Consider the following 22,278-nt stretch of genomic DNA (forward strand, 5'->3'; position numbering starts at 1 on the left):
TGAAGGACGGCACATATCCATTGCTGCACAACAATGATGTTTTATTTTTGTGCACGCTTAAAAGGGAGTTCAATGAAGATGCAGATTATTTTGGCTAAACAGGGGTATCTCGTAATTTTTGGTGGTTAACAGATCTAAAGTTCTAGAATATTTTGAGATGTGTTTTAAAATATTGTATCTCGTTTTCATCTGATACTAACGAAAGGAACGTTAGTTAAAATAAAGAATATATATTTTACCTCTCTCAAAGTACACAAATAAATTTCATATGGTTAAAGCTAAGTTACACTTTATATAAGGCTGCAAAATATAGAATTAGAAAAGTCTTCCCAACGCGAAAATGAAAAGTAATTTCACCTGCCCTCATCACCGTCCAAATTTTATCGTACGATCATGAGTTTCCAGTAGTATTTTATTTTTCATTTTTTTTTACAAATCAGAATGACCTAAATTTTAAAGATATGTACATCTTACTTATGCGCATCTAATAAAAACATTAAAAAAATTATCCACTAAAAAAATTGATGAAAATACCCCCAAAACTTTCCAGAACATTTTGATTAATTGTTTTCATGTAAAATATTTTTTATATATTTTTCAAAAATTCATCTATTTTTTATAAATATGCACTTCAAATTTCAAATCATTCTGATTTGTAAAAATAAAAAATAAAAAATAAAAAACTACCGAATAATTATGACCGCACGATGAACTTTGAACGACGATGGAAGTAAACGAAATCACTGTTCATTTTCGCCAATAGACGTTGCATAGTATTTTCCATATATATAATTTTCGCCTATAGACGTTGCATAATATTTTCCATATATATATATATATATATATATATATATATATATATAAGTCCCAAAAATAATACATATTACAACTTATCATCTGGACCGTCCACGTTCAATATTTTCATGTATTTATAAATATGCTCAATTTGAACTACTTTTAAAGTTTAAATTTTCATAATTAGCCATCCAAAAAACTTCCACACCAAAATTGTATCTTATGATAAAATTTGGAGGTGCGCTTTACGTTGATTGTTTAATGTTACAATCTTGTGAAAACCACACCCTACAATATTAAAAAATAAGTAAATAGAACTAAAAGACCTAATTTTGAGACCTAGAATCCTCAAAACCTGCTAAAAAACCTCAACAATAATGTTGAAAACTAAACCATCACTGCAGACCATCTTAATGTTGAAACTCATTGACCAATAAACCTTCGAACTAAACCATCAATCACCAATCTCAAACACGTAGTAATGTGCAACAATAGGACTGCACATTGCAGTCGGTCATATATTTAGTTTCTCCAGTTGAACAAGTCGTACCAACCCTGTTACAAGTCCTGATTCCGTTACAAGTCTTCCCAATTATGTTATGCAGCTAGGGCAACCATGTTCTCTAAAACTTTTCCATGTTCATCTTATGGCAATGGACACTAGTTGATGTGGTTACAAGAAAATGGCATTACCTTGTAAAAACTGAAAAGAGATGTCTCCAAATCAAATCAACTTCCTTGTATGGTAAATAACTAAATAACATGGAAATACAGTACAAAAAAGAATAACCGTGAAGAACATGGTACAACACTAGTTTACAGTAAATGAAACTGCAAATCCTAAAATAACCGACAGAAAAGACTGATAATGATGAACAGAGAATCGATATAAAGCTCCCATAAGGTGAGAGGTTCTTCATGCTTCATCATTCCTTTGATGAATTGATTTTTCACAAAGGAACTGACCCATAAAATACCAACTCTGCAGGACCAGTCATATACACATGGTTGTCATCCTCTCTCCACTCAATCTCCAACAGGCCGCCAGGTAAGTCTACAGCACATTTCTATCTCACACATATCGAACACAGAATCAGCCAAAAGGGTACTGAATAACAAAATGACCGAACTATCAAAATTTTATTTGGAAGTTTTGAAGGATATATATCCCCATTTATGTGCTGACTTACCCTCTCAGAACGACCCTCAAGGACAGACGCAACAACAATTGCACAAGCTCCAGTTCCACAGGCTAATGTGGCTCCTGTATTAATTCAAAAAAGCCTATTCAGCTTAATGTCATCTTCCATGGTCCAAACATAGAGATGTTCAGAATCGTCAAGCCAGATCCTAAATTTTAATGACGTTATGGACATGGCCAACTACACAGCATGTGAGATGATAAATGCTAATCTGCTACAAATTAACACGAGGTCATGATCAGCTTATATTGGACCATTCAGAGGAAGCAAAGAATTGAAATGCAGCTCTTAAAGAACAGTTTTTTTTTCTTTTGGTGCACATACACAACCGAGATCATTTAGGCTTTAGAGATAAGAAAACGAGTCGTGCATATCAATAAGGCAGGTGCATAAAGAATAGGGGCATTACACTGTATTATGGTACATTTCCAACATTGCACAGTGTCCAAGCCAATCTTGAGGACATTAAAGGAAATAATATACAGATAACAAGAGATTTACTTTGCAAAGATTTTGAATTGAAGTAAGAAGTTTGAAGCAGTAACAGAGTCAAGCTAAGGGGTTAGTTTAAGCAGGAGCATGGTATAGCAACCACTGATTGCCAAATCCTACCCAAATCTGCAGTTATTAAGCTTTAAAAGGCATATTTCAGCATGTCAAATTGCAGGAACCAAATATGATGGATACTGCCCAGTACTGTATCAGTGAATAGTCAGATTACGTGTATTGCACGTAGGATTGAAATATAATACACGTTGGATTAAAATAGGCAATCATGTAAATAATCATGAAAATATGCAATGGAAAGTATGTAGTGCTATAATGAGCATTCTTATAAATAATTATATAAATATGCAATGCAAGAATACATTAATATGCCAAAAGTGATCATATAAATCATCATGTGATTTTGCAATGGGAGAGTGCGTAAATATGCGATGAGAAATATATTTTGAATACTGCACATCCACAAATTAATAGGCAAAATCAGGTATATATCCATCATTATTTGATCTTAATAGAGGAACATACAAAAAATGAAAATACGTGTATAATTTCTTAATTAAAAAAAACGTAAACAGTAAATATTTGAAGGAATAACACTTTGTTCAAATATGCTTTGTTTGTTTTTTTAATCTGTGGCATTTCGATTATAACCGCATTTGCTGATTATTTATACAAGGACAAATCCTATATGACAATGTCAATTTTTTAGTTTTGAATAAAATAATTTTTTATTGACCTTATAACTTTTCCACCCTTCATATTGAAAGCAATAACTTTTCCATCCTTCATATTCAAAGAAATCATAACCATAGGGTTTGACATCATTTTCATCCTTAAAAAGCACATGCAATTCTATAAGCACGTCATTTACATTAAGTGATACTTTAGGTACTTTTTTACTTTTGTATCTTCATGCATTTATAAATGGGACTTTCCTTCATGTTGCTACTCATTATACATAATATACATGGTTTTTACGATTTATATATCATTGAACTTTCAGTTTTCTAAAAATGATTTAGAACTATTTTTTAAAAAAAAATTATTACGAATTTCAATTGTTTAATAATTATTATGTATTATTTTCTACATAAATAAGATACTAGCTCTAAGAACTTTTATAACTTTAATTACAGTTTGTTATGATTTAAGAATTATTTAAGACTAATTTTCAAATTATCTACTTATGAACTCTGAAAAATTAGTAGAATAGAAATCCAACAAAAAATATATATATCTTGAAAATGACACCCTACTCTATAGAAAAGCCAGTGTAACTTCTAATTTATTACAAATTTCATTATTAAAAACTCTAAAAGATAAGTCATTCAATATTTATCAAAAATAAAGTTATCCATAACCACAAGTTCTTAAAATAGGAAAAAAAAATTAAAACTTGCATCATGTATTAAATACTAATGGAATCCGAGAATATTAAAAATAAAAATACATTATAAAAAAGGATAAAATATTTATAAGTAAGATATTTAAACCTTTAAAACTAAAAAATATTTTAAAATAATTTTTTGAAAATATAAAATAATTTTTTAAAAAATAAGACCTAATTATTTTGAAAAATTAATTTTTTTTATAAAAGCTAAACATAAGTCAAAATAAATTTTGAGGCAAAATTAACAATATCAAGCTCTTATATATTTAAAAACAAAAAACTTTGCAGTAAAGATATCACATATATGCTTTTTTTTTGGAAAGCTTGTAATGAAAAACTAAAAATTATTCATAAATAATTTTCAAGATCATAAGTTCTTTGTAACTAAGTAAATACAATTTTCCTGAAACTGGTATCTTTTTCGTGGAAAGGAGTATAAATTAAAAAAAGCATTTACAGATTTGTTACTACAATTGATGAAAAATAGGTCACAATTTGTAAAATAATTAAAACACTGAAGCTCTCAATAATTTAAAAAATAAAATAAAATGATAGATCAAAAACCCTTAAATATACATATGATCATTGTTATGCATAACAAATTTGAAACGAATCCCTACACAATAGGGAAACAAGTAAATATAAAAACGGGTCAATAGCTATAGGTAATGAGCCTTATAGCAGTTATGAGAGATCACTTATAGGAGGCCACTATTCACCCAAAAAAACTTATAGGAATCCACTCAAAGAAGATGCATACGATATTGTCTAGATTTCATATAACATAACAAAACGAAAATTATTGTTATAACTAAATAATGGATCTAAAACCATGAAAATTTATAAAAGATGATACAGAATGAAGAGAAAAAAATGAGTAAAATGGGGAGTTTACACAGGGATTATTAACCTTCTCTTGTGATCGTCATCTTCAGCTTCTAATGCATTATAGTATCACTACATATCTCTCCCACCTTAACACTGCAAATGAACCTCCATTGTAATAGCAGTGGAGATGCCAATGCTATTCGAGGGAAGTCTATATTCAATGGAATTAATGGTAGAGAAGACGAAGAGAAAAAGAATATGCCACCTAAATATTTTGATAGAGAGATACGTTGCTAATTCTTGTTTCTCTCCATACCTTTCTATCTTAATTTAGTAAATCTCTTGCCATGAGGTTAGAAAGGGGACATATGCTAATTCAAATCACCACATATGTACCAAAATAAAAAGTAGATATATGTTATATTAAATTTTAATTCTTATAACGTCAAAAAATATCTATATAAAGAAAGTAGATCTATGCCAATTCAAATTAGAATAGCATGTAAAACTTGGAATTTATAAATCGCTAAAACTTGTACGTGCATCTCTCCTAAAATTTTGGCACAAGTTAATTATATTTCTTCTAGAGAGAATTCATTTACCCTACATCATGCCCCAAACTCCTTGCATCTAAAAGTCACTTTCCTTACCTTCTCTCTAGTAATAGGATCCCTTTTTATTTTCCGACACGTGTCCACCCCCTAATTATGGCTTAATAAAGTAATACAGATAAGCCCCAAACTCCTTGCATCTAAAAGCCACTTTCTTTACCTTCTCTCTAGTAATAGGATTCCCTTTTATTTTTGTGACACATGTCCACCCCTTAACTATGGCTTAATAAAGTAGTATATATAAGGGTTCTGATAAAGCTATGCATCTTAGGTGGGGGTGTCCACCCAGTGTGTTAATGGTCTTCATTCACATGGCATGCCATGAAAAGCTCACTAAGAAACACAATCAAGCCAATCATATATGATTTAAGGAAAGCAATTCAGGAGCATCTCTCTAATAAAGGTTCGGCTTCAGCTTCAATCTGAAAAAGTATGCCAGTAAAAAAACAGTGGAAAGAAGTTAGAAAACAGTAACAGAAATGAGCTAGGAGAGGTTCACCAGTACAGCAACAACCCAACTACTAATTGCGAAACAGATAGTACTTTTGTTCCAGAGAACGTTTTTTAAATGGACACAAAATATAACTTCCAAGTGGCAAGGCTAAAGGACATAAAGATCAAAGACACCACTACAGCTGTTTGCTGCTGCATTTTGACTTGCAATTAAGGAAGTTCCAACTTCCAGGACAATACACCCTTATAAAAACCTTGACCAAGCAATTCAAGGAACAAATATTTTTATGGAAAAATATACAAAGAGACCATATTTACGTTTTGATACAAGGTCAGAATCATTCTTCTCTGTCAGATTTCAAATCGTGTGGTTGTCATAGTGTTATTGACTAGCCTCAAAGTTCCAACAAAAAAAATTCAAACTTCGTAATACACCCCAAGCCGTCCAATTTGACATCTAATGGCTAGGAGTAATTGTGACCTCCTTGTAACAAAGATGAATGGTCTCATAGTATGCAATCCCATATTTTATTGCTGAGATTCGAGCATGTAGTGTTGGGATGTGAGTATGACCCCATATGAGGGAGGGCATTAATGAAGAAATCACTCAATTGAGGAGTTATTAATTTACAAGACAATCTTCAAGCCTCCCAGTTCATTTATATAGAGACTAATTATCAAAAATTCCTGTTGACTATGATCTTTCCTTGTCATACCAAACTTGAATTCCTTGAAATAAAGAAAACTCAAATGGTTAGTTTTGTATCTGGTGGTTTGTAACAGGTCAGGACAAAGCAAGTAGACTTCCAAACGTTCTTCATCAGACTTAAATTGGCACAATGTGACATCCAATATATCCCAATATGAACTATTATTTGGAAAATGCAATTTTTGGAAATGATAAAAAAAGCATATTTACCAGCACCTCGTTCCCAAACCCGCATCTTCAAGTGAGAGCGCGATATAACCTCCACAAACTCTGCAAAATATACCAAAAGATGTCAATGCCATAAGTTGCAAGCAAAAGAATAAATGCAAATGCCAGTATATTTGAGATATACAGTAAAGGAAATTGTCCATGCTGGCATTGTGATAGATGCGAACCCACATGCAAGTCGCCATATTGTAAGGCATCATTCATAATTGGATGAATGCCCTATCTGGAAACTGGACAGACCATTGAGGAGCTATCTACTTTTAGGCTAACTGCCATATAATTGAAACAATCAAAATGAATGTTTTAAATCTGACATTAGATTAGGAAGAAAGTAGAGGGACCAAACAGGATTATTCATTAATAGATGATGACCCTTTAGTGGGAGACAGATCTGTAAAACCAAAGAATAGGAGCCTCTTAGAGAGAAAAAAGATCACCTATTAAGCAAATCAAAATGCAACTTTCAACTTGAAGCAAACACAACAGAAATTTTCACAATTCTAATGGACCGTAATAGAATTGGAATAGGTATTGGCTATTGGGTGTAATGTTAGCTGCAATGCCCTAATTGAATGCCGTAAAGTTGGAAAAAAGGGGCCCCCACAAACACTGCCTACATGTGCCATTTTGCAATTTATTGCGAGTGGTATTCTATATCGGATATGTCATGCATTAGGGCCCAGAGGCAATTCTAAAAGCATCGCCATACACACTACTAGAAGAAGTTCATTCAAAACAAAATAAAATGCGGTTGGCTAGCAATGGACACACCTACAACTTTATTTTATTTTTTGGGTAGCAGTGTGATGCGAAAGGAGCCCAAGAAATTAAATCCGGTCTTCCTTTGATCTCAATCAAGCAAAAAAATTTAACAATAATGGAGGAAATAAGTGGTTGTATATCAAAGCATAGGGAACAAGAAGCTCTCTTTCTTCTTTCTTAAAATAATTCTTTACACATAAAAATACCAAGTCTTCTTATCCTTATCCAAGAGGCACGTCCCACATCAAATAACAACTAAAAATAAAACCCACCAAAAAAACACTCCCTCTATCTCTTTAGCAAACATTAATAACTCTCTCTCTCTCTCTCTCTCTCTCTCTCTCTCTCTCTCTCTCTCTCTCCTATTCACATGGTTTCCAAGCCAAAGAAATAGTCTCTCTCTGTACTTCCTATTCCCGTGGTTTCCAAGCCAAAGAAATAGTCTCTCTCTGTACTTCCTATTCCCGTGGTTTCCAAGCCAAAGAAATAGAAAGTGGCTATCCTTTAAAATCACGTGATTACCCACCATGCCATTTCTTTTCTTAAAAAAATAATCCAAACTTATCTTAAAAATCTAAGGAGTGGGTCACATTAACCCCAAAATATGTAGAAACTTCCTATCCGACCCAAAATAATTAAATTAAATTTCTCCTTTCATCCACATGCTTTAAGTACAAAATTCGGCTAGAAAAAAAAATACGTCGATGCCCCTGAAAAATAAAATTTAAAAGATAAAGTTGAAGTTCAAAATCAACCCATTTAAACGTGATTTGCATCATCCCCCCCGAGTTGGTGAAAACTCAACTCCATTGGGTCAACATTATCATGGAACACAAACAGATCTCAATATTAAAGATTGGAGAGATATTCAATCTGCTTGGCAACTCCACCTCATAAGCATTGTCATTGATCTTCTTCTTGATCTGGCAAGGCCCAATCTTCCTAGCTTTAAACTTTCCATAGGTGCCAACAGTAAACCATTCAGGTCTCAGATACACCATCACAAGATCTCCAATATGGAGCAATTGCACATGATGATGTCGGTTCACAGCATCCTGGTACTTGTCATAGCTCCCCTCCAGCTTTCTTCGAATTTTCTTGTGCAACTCCATATATTCAAGCATGCTTGCAGCATCTGGATCTACAGTCTCACGTACAGGTAAAGGAATTAAATCATGAAAATGTAAAAGAGATATATTATATACCATTGTAAAAGGAGTCTTCCTTGTAGACCGATTTGTAGAATTATTATAAGCGAACTCAGCTTGCAGTAACATCAAATCTCGCACTTCCACATTTTCTCCAACCAAACTCCTCAGCATGTTGCCCACACTTCTATTGATCACCTCAATTTGGTCATCTGTCTGTGGATGATAAGCATCATTGAATTCCAACGTAGTACCCATTTTTCCCCATAAAGTCCTCTAAAAATGACTAAGAAATCAAATATCACGATCTGAAGTAATGGTCTTGGGAAGTCCATGCAATCGCACGCTCCTTAAAGAAGAGAATAGCAACCATTGTAGCATCTGAAGTCTTTTTACACGGTATAACGTGTGCCATCTTAGAAAACTGTTCCACCACCACTGTAATTGAATCACAACCACGTGTTGTCCTGGATAATACCATAATGAAATCCATGGATAAATCAACCCACAGCCTAGTCTGGACAGGTAATGGTGTGTAAAGTCCCATGTTTTGAGAATGTACCTTTGCCACTTGATATTCTTCGCACCTATCAACAAATTGATATACATCCCTCATCATGCATGGCCAAATACATCGCTCCTCCACCAATGCATAAGTCTTGTCTCTGCCAAATGACCACCAAGGCCTCCTCCATGAAGATTTGACATAAAACGTTCTCGTAAAGAAGTATTAGGAATATATAACCATGTACCATAAAATAAATATCTATCAAACAAAGTGAATTGGTAATAAGAGGAATGATCACTTGAGATGCACTTTGAAACAATAGGGCTGAAATATGGATCCTCCAAATATGCCACCACATTCACAACCAAGGTGCGCAAGAGGTAAGAATGTCGGCTCAACACATCGGTCACTCAATTATGATCCCCTAAATGGTGCCAAATAGTGATATGAACTCTTTAAGCACCCACTTTGCATGTCGCTCACTAAACTTTATATGGCTAGTGATGTGCATCAATGCATCATGATCTGGGTATAGGTTAAACTCTTGTTGCACCAAATAATGTCGTCAATGCCTTAAGGCTTGAACAACTGCATAGAACTCAACATCATAAGGGGAATACTTCCTTCTTGCCTCATTGAGTTTTTCACTAAAGAAAGCAACAGGGTTCTTTTCTTGGCTAAGCATTGCACTAATCCTCATGTGAGAAGCATCACATTCTAGCTCGAAAACCTTATTGAAATCTGGCAATGCAAGCATTGGAGCATTCGCCATCTTCTCTTGAATGGTGTCAAAACCTTTATTTGTAGCTAGGAAAGCTTCACCTTTCAAGCACTCAGTAATTGGGGCCATAATGCTGCTGAATTCTCTGATGAACCTCCTATAGAATGTAGCAAGTCCATGGAAACTTTGCACTTCAGTCACTGATTTTAGAACCGACCACTCTACTATAGCTCGCACCTTCTCAGGATCTACCTTCACCCCATCTAAAAACACAGCTTAGCCCAAAAACACTAGGCTATTGGTCAAGAAATTACACTTTTTGAGATTGATGTATAACTTCTCAGCCCGTAGCATTGTTAGTATCTGGTGAAGATGATGAACATGGGCATTGGTATCTACACTTTAAACAAGTATATCATCAAAATAAACCACCACAATTTGCCAAGTTAAGGTCGTAACACCTATGTCATAATGTGCATAAAAGTACTAGGTACATTTGACAGGCCAAAAGGCATCACTAACCACTCAAACAGCCCACTTTTGGTCTTAAAAGCAGTCTTCCACTCATCTCCTTTGCATATATGAATTTGATAGTAGCCACTTTTCAAGTCAACTTTTTAACCGAGGAATACGGAACTGGTATCTAACTGTTATTTTGTTAATTGCGCTATAGCCTACACACGCCCTCCATGCCCAACCGTTCTTAGGGGTAAGCAAAGTTAACACTGCACATGGACTCATGATATCCCTTATAAGCCCTTTTGCCAACAATTCATCCACCTGCCTTTGAACCTCGTCATGCTTTTTAGGACTCAATCTATAACCTGGTAGGTTAAGTAGACTTGACTCAGGTATGAGGTCTGTACGATGTTGTCTATTCCTCATAGGTGGCAAGTCAGCATGTAACTCCTCTGGCACAAGGTCCTCAAATTCCAACAAAAGTGGTTTAAGAGCTTCGGACACTGAAACATGCTGCCAAAAGTCCTTTTCCAGAAGTGCATAACTGCCCAGTCTCCTAAATCACCTCCATAAACTGCCGGGTGTGAGAGAAGAACCACACCCTCCTCATTGGACGATTTGGGTAGAGTCTCCTCACGCAAGGATAGTAATACCACCTTACGACCATCCTTCCAAAAAGTATAGGTGTTACATTCACTATTAAAGATGGTTTTCCAAACATACCGCCACGGACGTCCTAGGAGTATGTGGCAAGCATCCATTGATGCAACATCACACCAAACCTCATCTTTATAGAAACTACCAATAGAAAACCTAGTTACGCATCGAGAAGTAAAAAGTACCTCAGCCCCATGCTTGGACCGTGCGACCTTGTGAGGTCGTGGATGCTTTCCAACTTTGAGATGCAACTTGTCTACCAACTCATGAGAGACCATGTTTGCACAACTCCTTGGATGTACACCTGGTGCCAAATATGTTAAGCTCACATGGCAATGAGAGAACACATCAAACCACCAAGGTACCTCCTTGATCAGCCACCACTTCGATCATCAAAATCAGCCTCATTTTCAGCCTCAATCACCTTGTGTTCTTCATGGACTTCCCCTTCTTCATATTCACGTTCTACCAAATTGGCATGGTGATGGGCTTTATTCAACACGCACTCTGCAGCTCAGCGCCCCACTTTATTGCACCTAAAACACCTCGGACCAGTAGTTCCACTTTAAATAGCTCAGTGTCCCACGTCCCACTTAAATACCAACTAAAAATAATTCCCACAAAAAAAAATCTCTCTCCCTCTCTCTATTCAACAACTAAACTTCATATTCATGTCGTTTCCAAGCCAAAGAAATAGGAAAGTGGCTATCCTTTACAATCAACTGATTACCCACCATGCTTTGTCTTTTCTAAAAAAGATACCCAAACTTGTCCTAAAAATCCAAGGAGTGGGTCACATTAACCCTAAAATATAAAGAAACTTCCTATCTAAAATAATTAAATTAAATTTCCCCATTGACCCTCATGCTTTAAGTAGAAAATTGTCCATGCCCCTGAAAAATAAAATTAAAGTTAAAGTTCCAAATCAACCCATTTAAACCTGAATTGCATCTTTGTGGGTTAGGAAACGAACTTGAGATATAGTGTTGTCAATCTTAACTGCCAACCACTCAAGCCCAAGCATGATTCCTATCCACGACTCCTTAATTTGCACTAAAAATTACTTACAAATGGCAATTCCAAATTCCAGCTCACTCATAATCCATTGAGCATGAAACAAAGTCTAAAATAGCCCATTACACAACAATGGTTCTCTTATTTATTTCAACAGGTAAGAAAACAATCCTTTAAGGGTGCTTCAATGTGCTTCAAGAAGAGGCCTAGAAAGGTTATGGAATAACAAACAAGATCGCCATTAATCAAATAGTAGACAACATAATCTAGAGCGTTTTGATTAATGGAATGTCCAGAAGACAGCCATACTAGAAGCCCTATTGGATTAGAAGTTTAAAGCTCATTACCTAATTAAAGGGACCTAAAAAGCACCTAAAGGAGCCAAACAGAATGCAAACCCAATGAAATGATAGAGACACAGATCCAAGCAGATAACATTTATGCCCAGAGAGATTTCTTTTATGATTACCTCAATAATGTAGTATGCCTAATGATCGATCCCAGAGGTTCACACCTGATAAACATAGAAGTGATACTTACAACGAGACCAGCATATCGTTGGCATGAAGATAATTGAACTTCTATTTTTATTGGTAATTAAGAATTTAATATAGTTACATCGGTGCCGTCACATCTGTAAATAGTCCTCAGAGGCCAAGATGCCAGGTACAACTCATATACATATATTATATAGTAAAGACCAACTTTCACTAGCCCTACCATAAATACAGCAGCACACATGGAGATCGTCCTCAAAACTGACACATCAAAACAATGAGTATCAGTTCGGTTACCAGCTAAACATTCGGATTACAATAACTGCCCCAAATAGGAGATACATCACCACTCTGTTCTCATGTAAAAATGCCTGGAGGTAAAAACAAAAAAAAAACACACACACACACACAAAGTAACAGCTCTCTAACTTACAACCCTATGTATAAGATGTGTATCATGAAAAGTTTACTAGAGTTGCATCTGTGAGGCAACAGTACACATTAAAGCAACATACCGTGCTTCCAGCAAGACAACAGAAAAGAGACACTATGGGAACATTTCGCAAGAAACTAATGCGCCAGATTTCTTCTGAACTGTGAAATCAAAATTTGTTTGTGCCACAAGAGCACTAGAATGGATGGTCTACTGGATACCCATAACACATTACCCAAACTTACCATAAAAAAAATAATAATAAACAGGAATCCAGGGTAAAATTGTTTATCACATTTTATAAAGCTGGTAAACATGAAATTGAGATATTAGAGCCCAAGCAAATGGTTCATATACATTCTACCTATAAGATCCAACTACCACCGTAAAGTAAATAATAATAACAATTAGTATAGAGGGGCATGCAGTATATCCCAATATCAAGCCCTAAAGGGAAGGTACATGAGCCAACCTGTGTTTGTTCTAGAGGGAAACATTTCATGATGCTCAAACTTTGGACCAATATCCTGTAACTTCAAGTCATCAACCTGTAGTGCCTGTGCAGCAGTAGCATGAATTATAGAACAACTACTTATAGGTCAAATAAGTAAATGTTACAACTAAGTCAAACTGCACATGCCTAGTCAATACAAATAAATTCTAATCACAAGAATCAATGAGAAAAAACTACTAACCGCTGGCCTGAACCAGGAAAAGAATACTCTTTCAGTCAAACAAAAACAAAAGCTGAGTCTAAGAAAAAGAATAAACGTCAGCCACCCTAAGCAGTTTCTTAAAGAAATCAGCAGTATACTAGTTTGATACAAGCACAACATTTATGTTGCGGGAAAGGTTTCTATGCTTCCCCTACGGCATAGAAGTTCTATCCTCCCCCTACCATCCAGCCGTCCAATTTTGATCAAGAGAGCCACTTACCATTTGATCTTAGATCCGACGTGTCAAAGTAATTTATTTTTAGTTTTTTTTATACAAATTGTATGAATATGAAATTTGGTACGTGCCATCTTCTTATTGGAGCGCACCTTTAAAAAATATTAAGAATAATTTTTCAATAAAATATAATGACAAAAATACCCCTTGAAACTTTCAGGGTTATTTTGGTCATTTTATTTTATTGAAAAAAAAATTTATATTTTTTGCTAGTGCGAGTTTAATAGAGGAATGGACGTCCAAAATTTGGTGCCAAGATAGTTTATAGAAAAAAAATTAAAAATAAAATAGTGTAGAGACATGACATTGTGATTGGGGCAATCTTAGCCCTCCATTCAGAATGGACGGTTGGACAAGGGGAAGGATAGAACTTCTATGCTGTATGGAAAGCATAGAAAGCTTGGCCTTATGTTGGAAGTTGAAAAATAAAAAAAGTATTATTATTCATCCCATTGGGTTCATTATACAATGTTAAGAAATGAGCTTTCTGTCAAGGAATATTACATGCAACCACTCAAAGATGCCAATTAACAAACTGACAAACATACCTTCTAAATTAAATACACAAGCACTAATTCTCAAGCAGATATAAGAACGTACAAGGTTATACTAATGAAGGTACAAGCGATGCAGAATGAATATAAGAAACATTAGAAACCTACATTACATTGTTTCGCACCAAATGTAACGCAATGAGGATTTCCCATGCTAACACATGTCACATTCCATGTTTTTCCTTCAACTAATAATTCTGCCCCAATGACAGCATCATCTTTATTTGCTGGTATTTTTGTAGGTACAGCTAATGCTCTGAGCACTGGCTGACCCATATCAACTGTAACCTACAATGCGACCACAAAAAAAAAGGATATAAGATAATGAAAATAAGGCCCATTTGGACATGCTATTAGTCATATCAAAGAAAAAGTCCTAACCTTTATGGTCAATATTGACAAACTGTATTTTCTTTTCTGGGAATAGAGGAAAAAAAAAAATTAAGCCTTTTGGCTTTAGCAGCATTAGATAGATGAGCACGGTAAGAAAAATAAATGCTTCCCCAGGAATAGTGTCACACCAAGGTGGGATATATATCACTCTTAATTAATGGGTGAAAAAAACAGTACCATTCCCAAAATCTTGTGAGTTGAAATGGGGCCAAAGTGACCAACATGATATCTTCAAATCAACTTTGGGGAGGAACTTGAAGATCAGGATTATAATGCAAAAGTCCCGACAGAACTTTCTAAAACCAATTTATCCAGATTTTCCTGACAAAACACAAAAAACTATGGGGCCGTTTCTATACTTGGAAAAACATTTCTAGAAATGTTTTCCTATGGAGATGGCACATTTCTGGTGTATGAATTGAAATTTTGGGACAGAAACGCATTTCAACCAAAAATTATTTTCCTCATTTCAAGCCAAAAGAAAGGACATCTATATCCTTGCCTTTACCCTCAGAAATTGATTTCCAGCCAGATTTCCCCGTTACAGAGACGTCCACTTCATAAAATACAATTAATTCTGCCAAAATACAGCTACGAATTAGAGAGATAAACTATCTCAAATATAAAGTTTAAAGAGATAGAATTTGAATGGAGAACCAGAATTCATATAGCCGACCCCAATTAATTGGGAAAAGGCTAAAATGATCATGATGACGAGAGAGAACGAACCTAAAAATTTTAGAGAGAGAAACTATATCTAATTTTAGAGAGAAACTACTTAAAAATTTTAGAAAGAGAAAATATCTCAAAAATTTTACAAATAAACTATTTCAAATTTTAAATTTTAGAGAGAGAAATTATATTAAAATTTTAGAGAGAAACTATATAAAATTTTAGAAAGAGAAGTACCTAAAAATGTTTTAGAGAGAAAAACTATCTCAAAATTTTTAGAGAGAGAAACTACCCCAAAGTTTAAGTCTTAGGGAGAAAGAACTTGAAAATTTTTAGAGAGAGAAACTATATCAAATTTTAAGTTTTAGTGAGAGAAACTATCTCTAAATTCTTAGAGACAAAATATCTCAAATTTTTCAGTTTTACAAAAGAAAGAGTACCTGAAAATTCTTTGAGAGATTATCTCAAATTTTAATTTTTATAGAGAAAGTACCTAAAAATTCTTAGAGAGAGAAACTATCTTAAATTTTGTCTTAGAGAGAGAAATTATCTTAAATTTTGTCTTAGAAAGAGAAACTATCTCAAAATTTTGAAGAGAGAAACTATCTCAAATTTTAAGATTTAGAAAGAAAGTACCTTAAAATTTTAAGAGAGAGAAACAATCTCAAATTTTAAGTTTTGGCGAGAGAGTATATTAAAATTTTAGAGAGAAACTATATCAAATTCTAGAGACAGAAACTATCTTAAATTTTAAGTTTAGAGAGCAAGTACCTGAAAAGTTTTAGAGAGAAATATTCCTAATTTTTTAGAGAGAAATTGTCTCAAAAATTTTAGATAGAGAAACTATCTCAAAATTTTAAGTTTGAGAGAGAGACAAAGTACTTGAAAAGTTTTAGAGAGAGAAACTATCTCCAAATTTTTTGAGAGAGAAACTATCTATCTAGTCTTAGAACGTATCTTACAATTTTAGAGAGAGAAACTATATCAATTTTTAGAGAGATAATATTTAAAAAAAATTGAGAGAGAAACTACCTCAAAAGTTTTGAGAGAGAAACTATATCATATTTTAAATTTTAGAGAGAGAAGTATCTTAAAGGTTTAGAGAGAAACTATATCAAATTTTAGAGAGAGGAAGTACCTGAAATTTTTAGAGGGAGGAAGTACCTGAAATTTTTGGAGAGAGAAATTATCTCAAATTTTAAGTTTTAGAGAGAGAATATCTTAAAATTTTAGTGAGAAACTATATCAAATTTTAAAGACAGAAACTACTTGAAAATTTTTAAAGAGTAAAATTATCTCAAATATTTTTAGAGAGAAAATATCTCAAATAATTTTAGAGAGAAAATATCTCAAAAATTTTAGAGAGAAAATATCTCAAATTTAATGAAAAAAGGACATTATAATGAATAATACAATCAAGCGCATTTAACAAAAAAAAGGAAAAAAAAACAAAACCATGAAAATGTTATGCATCCATGTACCATCCAAAAAGCAGAAATCTATTCACAGGAAATACTTTTCTCAAGAAATACATTTCAAAGGAAATAGAATTTCCAGGTAATCTTTTTCCATGGATCCAAATGGCCCCTAAAAGTCAGCTTTTCACAAAAATCAATTTTCCATTCAGAATAGAAGAGAAATCCTTAGCCCAAAGTCAAAAAGCTTTTACAGATTCAAGAGAATGCATAAAAATTGGCTTCACACAAAAATAACATCTAAAAGAGACTTTCCCTTCGCCATATCAAGAAGTCCAGTAAGAAAGAACTGTAAGAAGCTACAAATAGAAAGTTTCTCCATCCCTACGCACATTTTTCACAAAATTATTCAAGTTTAAATACTTATGAGTGACCACAATGAAAAAAGAATAGACTATAGAACCACAATACGAAATTATAGTCCATCAATGCATTCTTACATCACTTCAACATTGCCAGTGATAATACATGAACCTCAGGGCACATTTGATGTGTCGGTTGCAGTTTTGAAAAAGGAAAAGAAATTTTTTGGTACGCCCACCATTGCAAGGGAATATGTTAAGGCATTTCATATACTGAAAAAAGAAACAAGGTGAAAAGCAAAAACTGTCTAGCATAATTAGAGACTAGAGAATAGGGGAGCAATGACTGCATATATCCAGAACCTCTGGAGATATCTTGAACATGGAATTGATGACAAAATCAATACAGGTAGGGGAGAACAGTTGTCAAGAAATCTCTTGTCAAAATAGGATGACAAAAAAAGTATTTTTTTCCAACGATACTTAGTGGTTGGACATAGTTTGAAATTACTGACCTCTCTCAAGTGGTGCCATAATTTATTGTTTCAAGAGATAAAAATCTCAGGTGGAAGCCTGAGATATGCAGGCAAAATTATTAAAACGGGTCATGCTTCTGAGAGGATCAGAAAACTTGAGAGAGAGTGAATCTAGCCCCAATCTCTGATACAGTGATAATATCTAAACTGCATCACAAAATATTAAGAGTTCTTGAAAAACTTATCTTACATATTAATGAGATTATCATCCAAATATGTATAACTAAATGATTAGGTCAAAAGACCAAAATTATTAAAACAGGTCATGATTCTGAGAGGATCAGAAAAACTTGAGAGAGAGAGAGAGTCTAGCCCCAATCTCTGATACAGTGATAATATCTAAACTGCATCACAAAATATTAAGAGTTCTTGAAAAACTTATCGTACTATTAATGAGATTATTGTTCAAATGTGTATGACTAGATGATTAGGTCAAAAGACCAAAATCACTGTCACCTGAATGAGATGTATAATAACATCTGAATGAGATGTATAATAACCGAGTGTAAATAATGATTATACTGAACACAACACCAGTAGACAACATAGAACAATATTTACCATGCATGAGCAGATAGGGGAAATAGGATGGTACATGTAATGGAATTTTATCCAATCTAACATGCAGTTATAACATATATGAGTAGGATACATCTTCTAGTTTAACAAGTGCATAATGGAGGCATGAAAAGGATTCAATGCTCTTACGACGAATAGTCACCTTGGCATCATCTTCAACTCTTGGAACTATTAGACCAGCACCAGTGTGAATGGTAAAGCTGCAGAATAAAGAGACAAAAGACAGACAATACTAAGTCAAATACATCAAGGGCGACCTCATTTACAAGGTATCCTGAGATCGACATGTAAATTTAGTAGAAAAAACAAAGAGTCATACGCTCCAAATATCAAACTCAAGGTCATAACATATAATACTTAAAGAGCAGTTCACAAGCCAACGACCGAGAAAACAATAGGCAGATGGAGGGAGAGGAAACACATGGTAAACCAAATGGACGTGCTTCTTATAACATCCCATATCCAGAAAAGAGTAAGTAAAAAGAAGCTTTCTAATAGTTCAACCATCAATAACTCAATTATCAGGAAGTCCTACGGCATTAGGACAATAGAAAACATGCAAGACAAAATAGAAAAAAAGCTAGTAAATACCGAGAAACTTACTGATGTTTAGTGTAAACAAACAGGTAAACTTTTTTTTTTCCTTTTTCATTTTCTTTTTCCTTTTTTTTTTCTTTTTTATGTGTGTGTGTTGGGGGGGACAGACTTCAAGGGTTTGAACCTTTGACCTATGCATGATACTAAAGAACATGTAAGCCAAAAGAGAAGAAACAGCCAGTAAATGGCAAGCAACTACGGATCTTTGGTGTGAAATCAATAATGTTGAGAGACCATTTCATAGCATAAGCATTTAGGAGAGGATATTGCCCATCATAATTAGAATATACAAACCTCCACAAGAACATTGACAAAGTATGCATCTTTGCTGGTATGGTACATCATCATCATCCGAGCCTTATCCCAACTAGTTGGGGGTGGGATACATAAATCATGCCCCACCATTCTGCTCTATCAAGGGTCATACCCTTAGTCAGACCATAAGTCATCATATCTCATCTTACTAATTCCATCCATATCATTTTGGGCCTTCCCTTTGCCCTTTTAGAGCCTTCCACTTGAACAAATCGTCCCTCCTAACCGGTGTTGTATTAGGACTACGCTGCACATTGCCAACCACCTAAGCCTACTTTCCCTCATCTTATCGCCTATTGGAGCCACATATAAGTTCCCTTGTATGTATTCATTCCAAATTCAATCATTTCTTGTCTCAGCTACATTCATCTTATGGGACATGTTGTTTCTTGACCACCCAAGATTCAATTCCATAAAGCATGGCTGGTCTTACGGCGTCCTATAAGACTTTCCCTTTAGTATCATTGGTATGCGATAATCACATAAAAGTCCATATACACATCTCTCACCCACCCAGCTCTAATTTGATGTGTGACATCTTCCCCAATCTCTTCATTCTCCAGGATTACCAACATAAGATATCGAAAATAATCTCTTTTAGGTAATTCTTGGTCATCAGTCTTAACTACTTCCTTGTTTCTACTCTTATTATTATTATACTTGCATTCTCTATATTCTATCTTAGTCCAGCCATCCCTTCAAAGTTTTAACTTTGCATTGACGCCACCTCTAATCTCATCAAACTATGTAATATGCGAACAACATACACCACCGTACCTCATCCTATAGATAACTAGCTAACTTGTCTATAATTAAAACAAAGAGATATGGGCTCAGCGCTAACCCTGGCCTTGATGTACGCATACTGTCACTAAAACATCACTTGTCTCTCCACTAGTAGCCCTCACATTAGTTAGCACTCCCTCTTACATATCTCTCACCACATCAATATATTACTTTGCTAGTACAATACAACAGACCTCAAATGCTAAGAAGTCCCCTCATCTTTTCTCAATACTTCCAACCATGTTCTTTTGGGCTTACCCCTTGCCCTTTTTTATCCTTCTACTTGAACTAACTTACACCTCCTAATAGGTGTTGTAAGTCTACTTTCTCTCATCTTATCAGCTATTAATGCCACACCTAAATTATCCCAAAAGTATTCATTTTGAATACTATCACTTCTTTTCTTGACACTCATCCATCTCAACATCCTCATCTCAGTTACACTTATTCTACGGGCATATTGTTTTTTGACCGCCCAACATTCCCCCCCATAAAGTAAAGTTGGTCTCACAGCTGTTCTATAGAACTTGCCCTTCATCTTCATTGGTATGCGGCGATCATATAAAAGTCCGGTTGCACATCTCCACTTCACCCACCCAGCTCTAATTCTATGTACGACATCCTCCTCAATCTCTTCATTTTTCTGAATTATCGACCCAAGATATTGAAAGTCAGCTCTTTTTTATATTTCTTGGTCATCAATCTTAACTACTTCATCATCTCTACTGCTATTATTACTAAACTCATATTCCATATATTTTGTCTTAGTCCGGCTAATTTTAAAACCTTTAGATTCTAGAGCATCCCTCCAAAGTTCTAACTTTATGTTGACGTCGTTTTGGGTCTCATTGATCAAAACTACGCGATTCGCGAAAAACATTCACCATAGTACCTCATCTTGTAAGTGCTAATTAAGTCGTCCATAACTAAGACAATGAGGTCTGAGCTCAACGCTGACCCTTGATATAGACCCATTGTCACCCAAAACTCACTTGTCTCTCCACTAGGTGTTTGTACACTAGTTAGTGCTCCCTTGTACATATCTCTCACTAAGTCGAGTAGTGTCTTGAGACTCTTTTCTTTTCCAATACCCACCAAATCAAATCTCTAGGTACTCTATCATATGCTTTCTCTAGATCAATAAAGACCATGTGGAGGTCTTTTCTCTTCATACTAAAGTTCTCAATCAATTGCCTAAGTAGGAAAATAGCTTTAGTTGTTGATCTCCCTGGCATAAAAATAAATTGATTTTTTGATACACTCGTTTTATGCCTTAGTCATTGCTCAATCACTCTCTCACAGCTTCATAGCGGAGCTCATAAGTTTGACCTCGATAGTTCGCACAATTTTGTATGTCTCCTTTGTTCTTGTAAATAAGTACCACAGTATTTTTCCTCCATTCGTCTAGCATTTTCTCTGTTCTCAACACCTTGTTGAACAGCTTGGTCAGCCAGTCAATACCAATCTCCCCCAAGCACTTCCAAACCTCTATCAAAATACCATCTGGTCCTAAAGCTTTTCCTATCTTCATCCTCGTCAAAGCTTCTTTCACTTTCGATATCCTAATCTTACGAATGGATCTATGACCTTCACCCTAATTTATGCCAACGGTTCCTTGTACCACTATGTTCCCATTGTATTCGTTATTTGATAATTTTTTAAAATAAACTCCCCCCCTTTCATTGCCCTCTTCATCCTTCACCAAGACCCTTTGATCCTCACTTTTAATGTATTTAATATGGTCTAAATCCATATACTTTTTCTCTCTCATTTTTGCTAATTTGAAGCAGATTTTTCACCATTTCTTGTTCCCAAGAAGTTTAAATGCCTATCTTTTTAAAACCAATACATAACTTCAAAAAATAAAAAAGTTACAAGTTATTCTATAAGAAGCAACAATAAACATTCTCCCATGGCATGTTAAATAGCAGGATCTCCACAAAGATGTCCATAGTTGTCCACTGGAATGCGAACAAGATTGTTTCCTAACGCCAAATCCCCCTTTCCAATTTTGAACTGATATTTTAATTGTAAAAACTTGGTCACATTGTGAAATGAAAACATTATCTTCCTCTTATATTGTTTGTTCTTTCCAAGAAAGTTTTAATGTATGGCATAGAAGATTAAGATACATTGGTTATGAGAAGTTGTTTAGAATGATAATAAAGAAAAATTAATTCCTTATAAAAAGAAAAG

The 22,278-nt window shown here is 34.5% G+C and overlaps 1 protein-coding gene across 13 annotated transcripts in view; it reads right to left on the reverse strand.

The window, feature by feature from the left end:
- Positions 1-1,277: 1,277 nt before the first annotated feature.
- Positions 1,278-22,278, reverse strand: part of LOC18434147 (diaminopimelate epimerase family protein) — a 31,853-nt gene continuing 10,852 nt past the window's right edge. Inside the window, exons 4-11 of one of the 13 annotated variants that reach the window (XR_016061298.1) lie at positions 18,527-18,584; positions 15,329-15,397; positions 14,536-14,715; positions 13,395-13,479; positions 12,462-12,506; positions 6,706-6,765; positions 1,986-2,059; positions 1,278-1,862 (exon numbers count right to left, since the gene is read on the reverse strand). Coding sequence is in view for 4 of the 13 variants with exons in the window: in XM_006844223.4 (XP_006844286.2) it covers positions 1,746-1,862; positions 1,986-2,059; positions 6,706-6,765; positions 13,395-13,479; positions 14,536-14,715; positions 18,527-18,584 (574 nt within the window). In the remaining 9 variants the exon portion in view is untranslated. Of the gene's footprint in view, positions 1,863-1,985; positions 2,060-6,705; positions 6,766-12,461; positions 12,507-12,712; positions 13,480-14,535; positions 14,716-15,328; positions 15,398-17,407; positions 18,585-22,278 lie in introns of those variants that run through there. The other 12 variants (XR_016061295.1, XR_016061292.1, XR_016061291.1 and 9 more) reach the window with 12 other exon arrangements.

Source organism: Amborella trichopoda, chromosome 8 (genome assembly GCF_054954075.1).
Source record: "Amborella trichopoda isolate Santa Cruz 75 chromosome 8, AtrichopodaSantaCruz75HAP2 v2.0, whole genome shotgun sequence".
Classification (NCBI taxonomy): domain Eukaryota; kingdom Viridiplantae; phylum Streptophyta; class Magnoliopsida; order Amborellales; family Amborellaceae; genus Amborella; species Amborella trichopoda.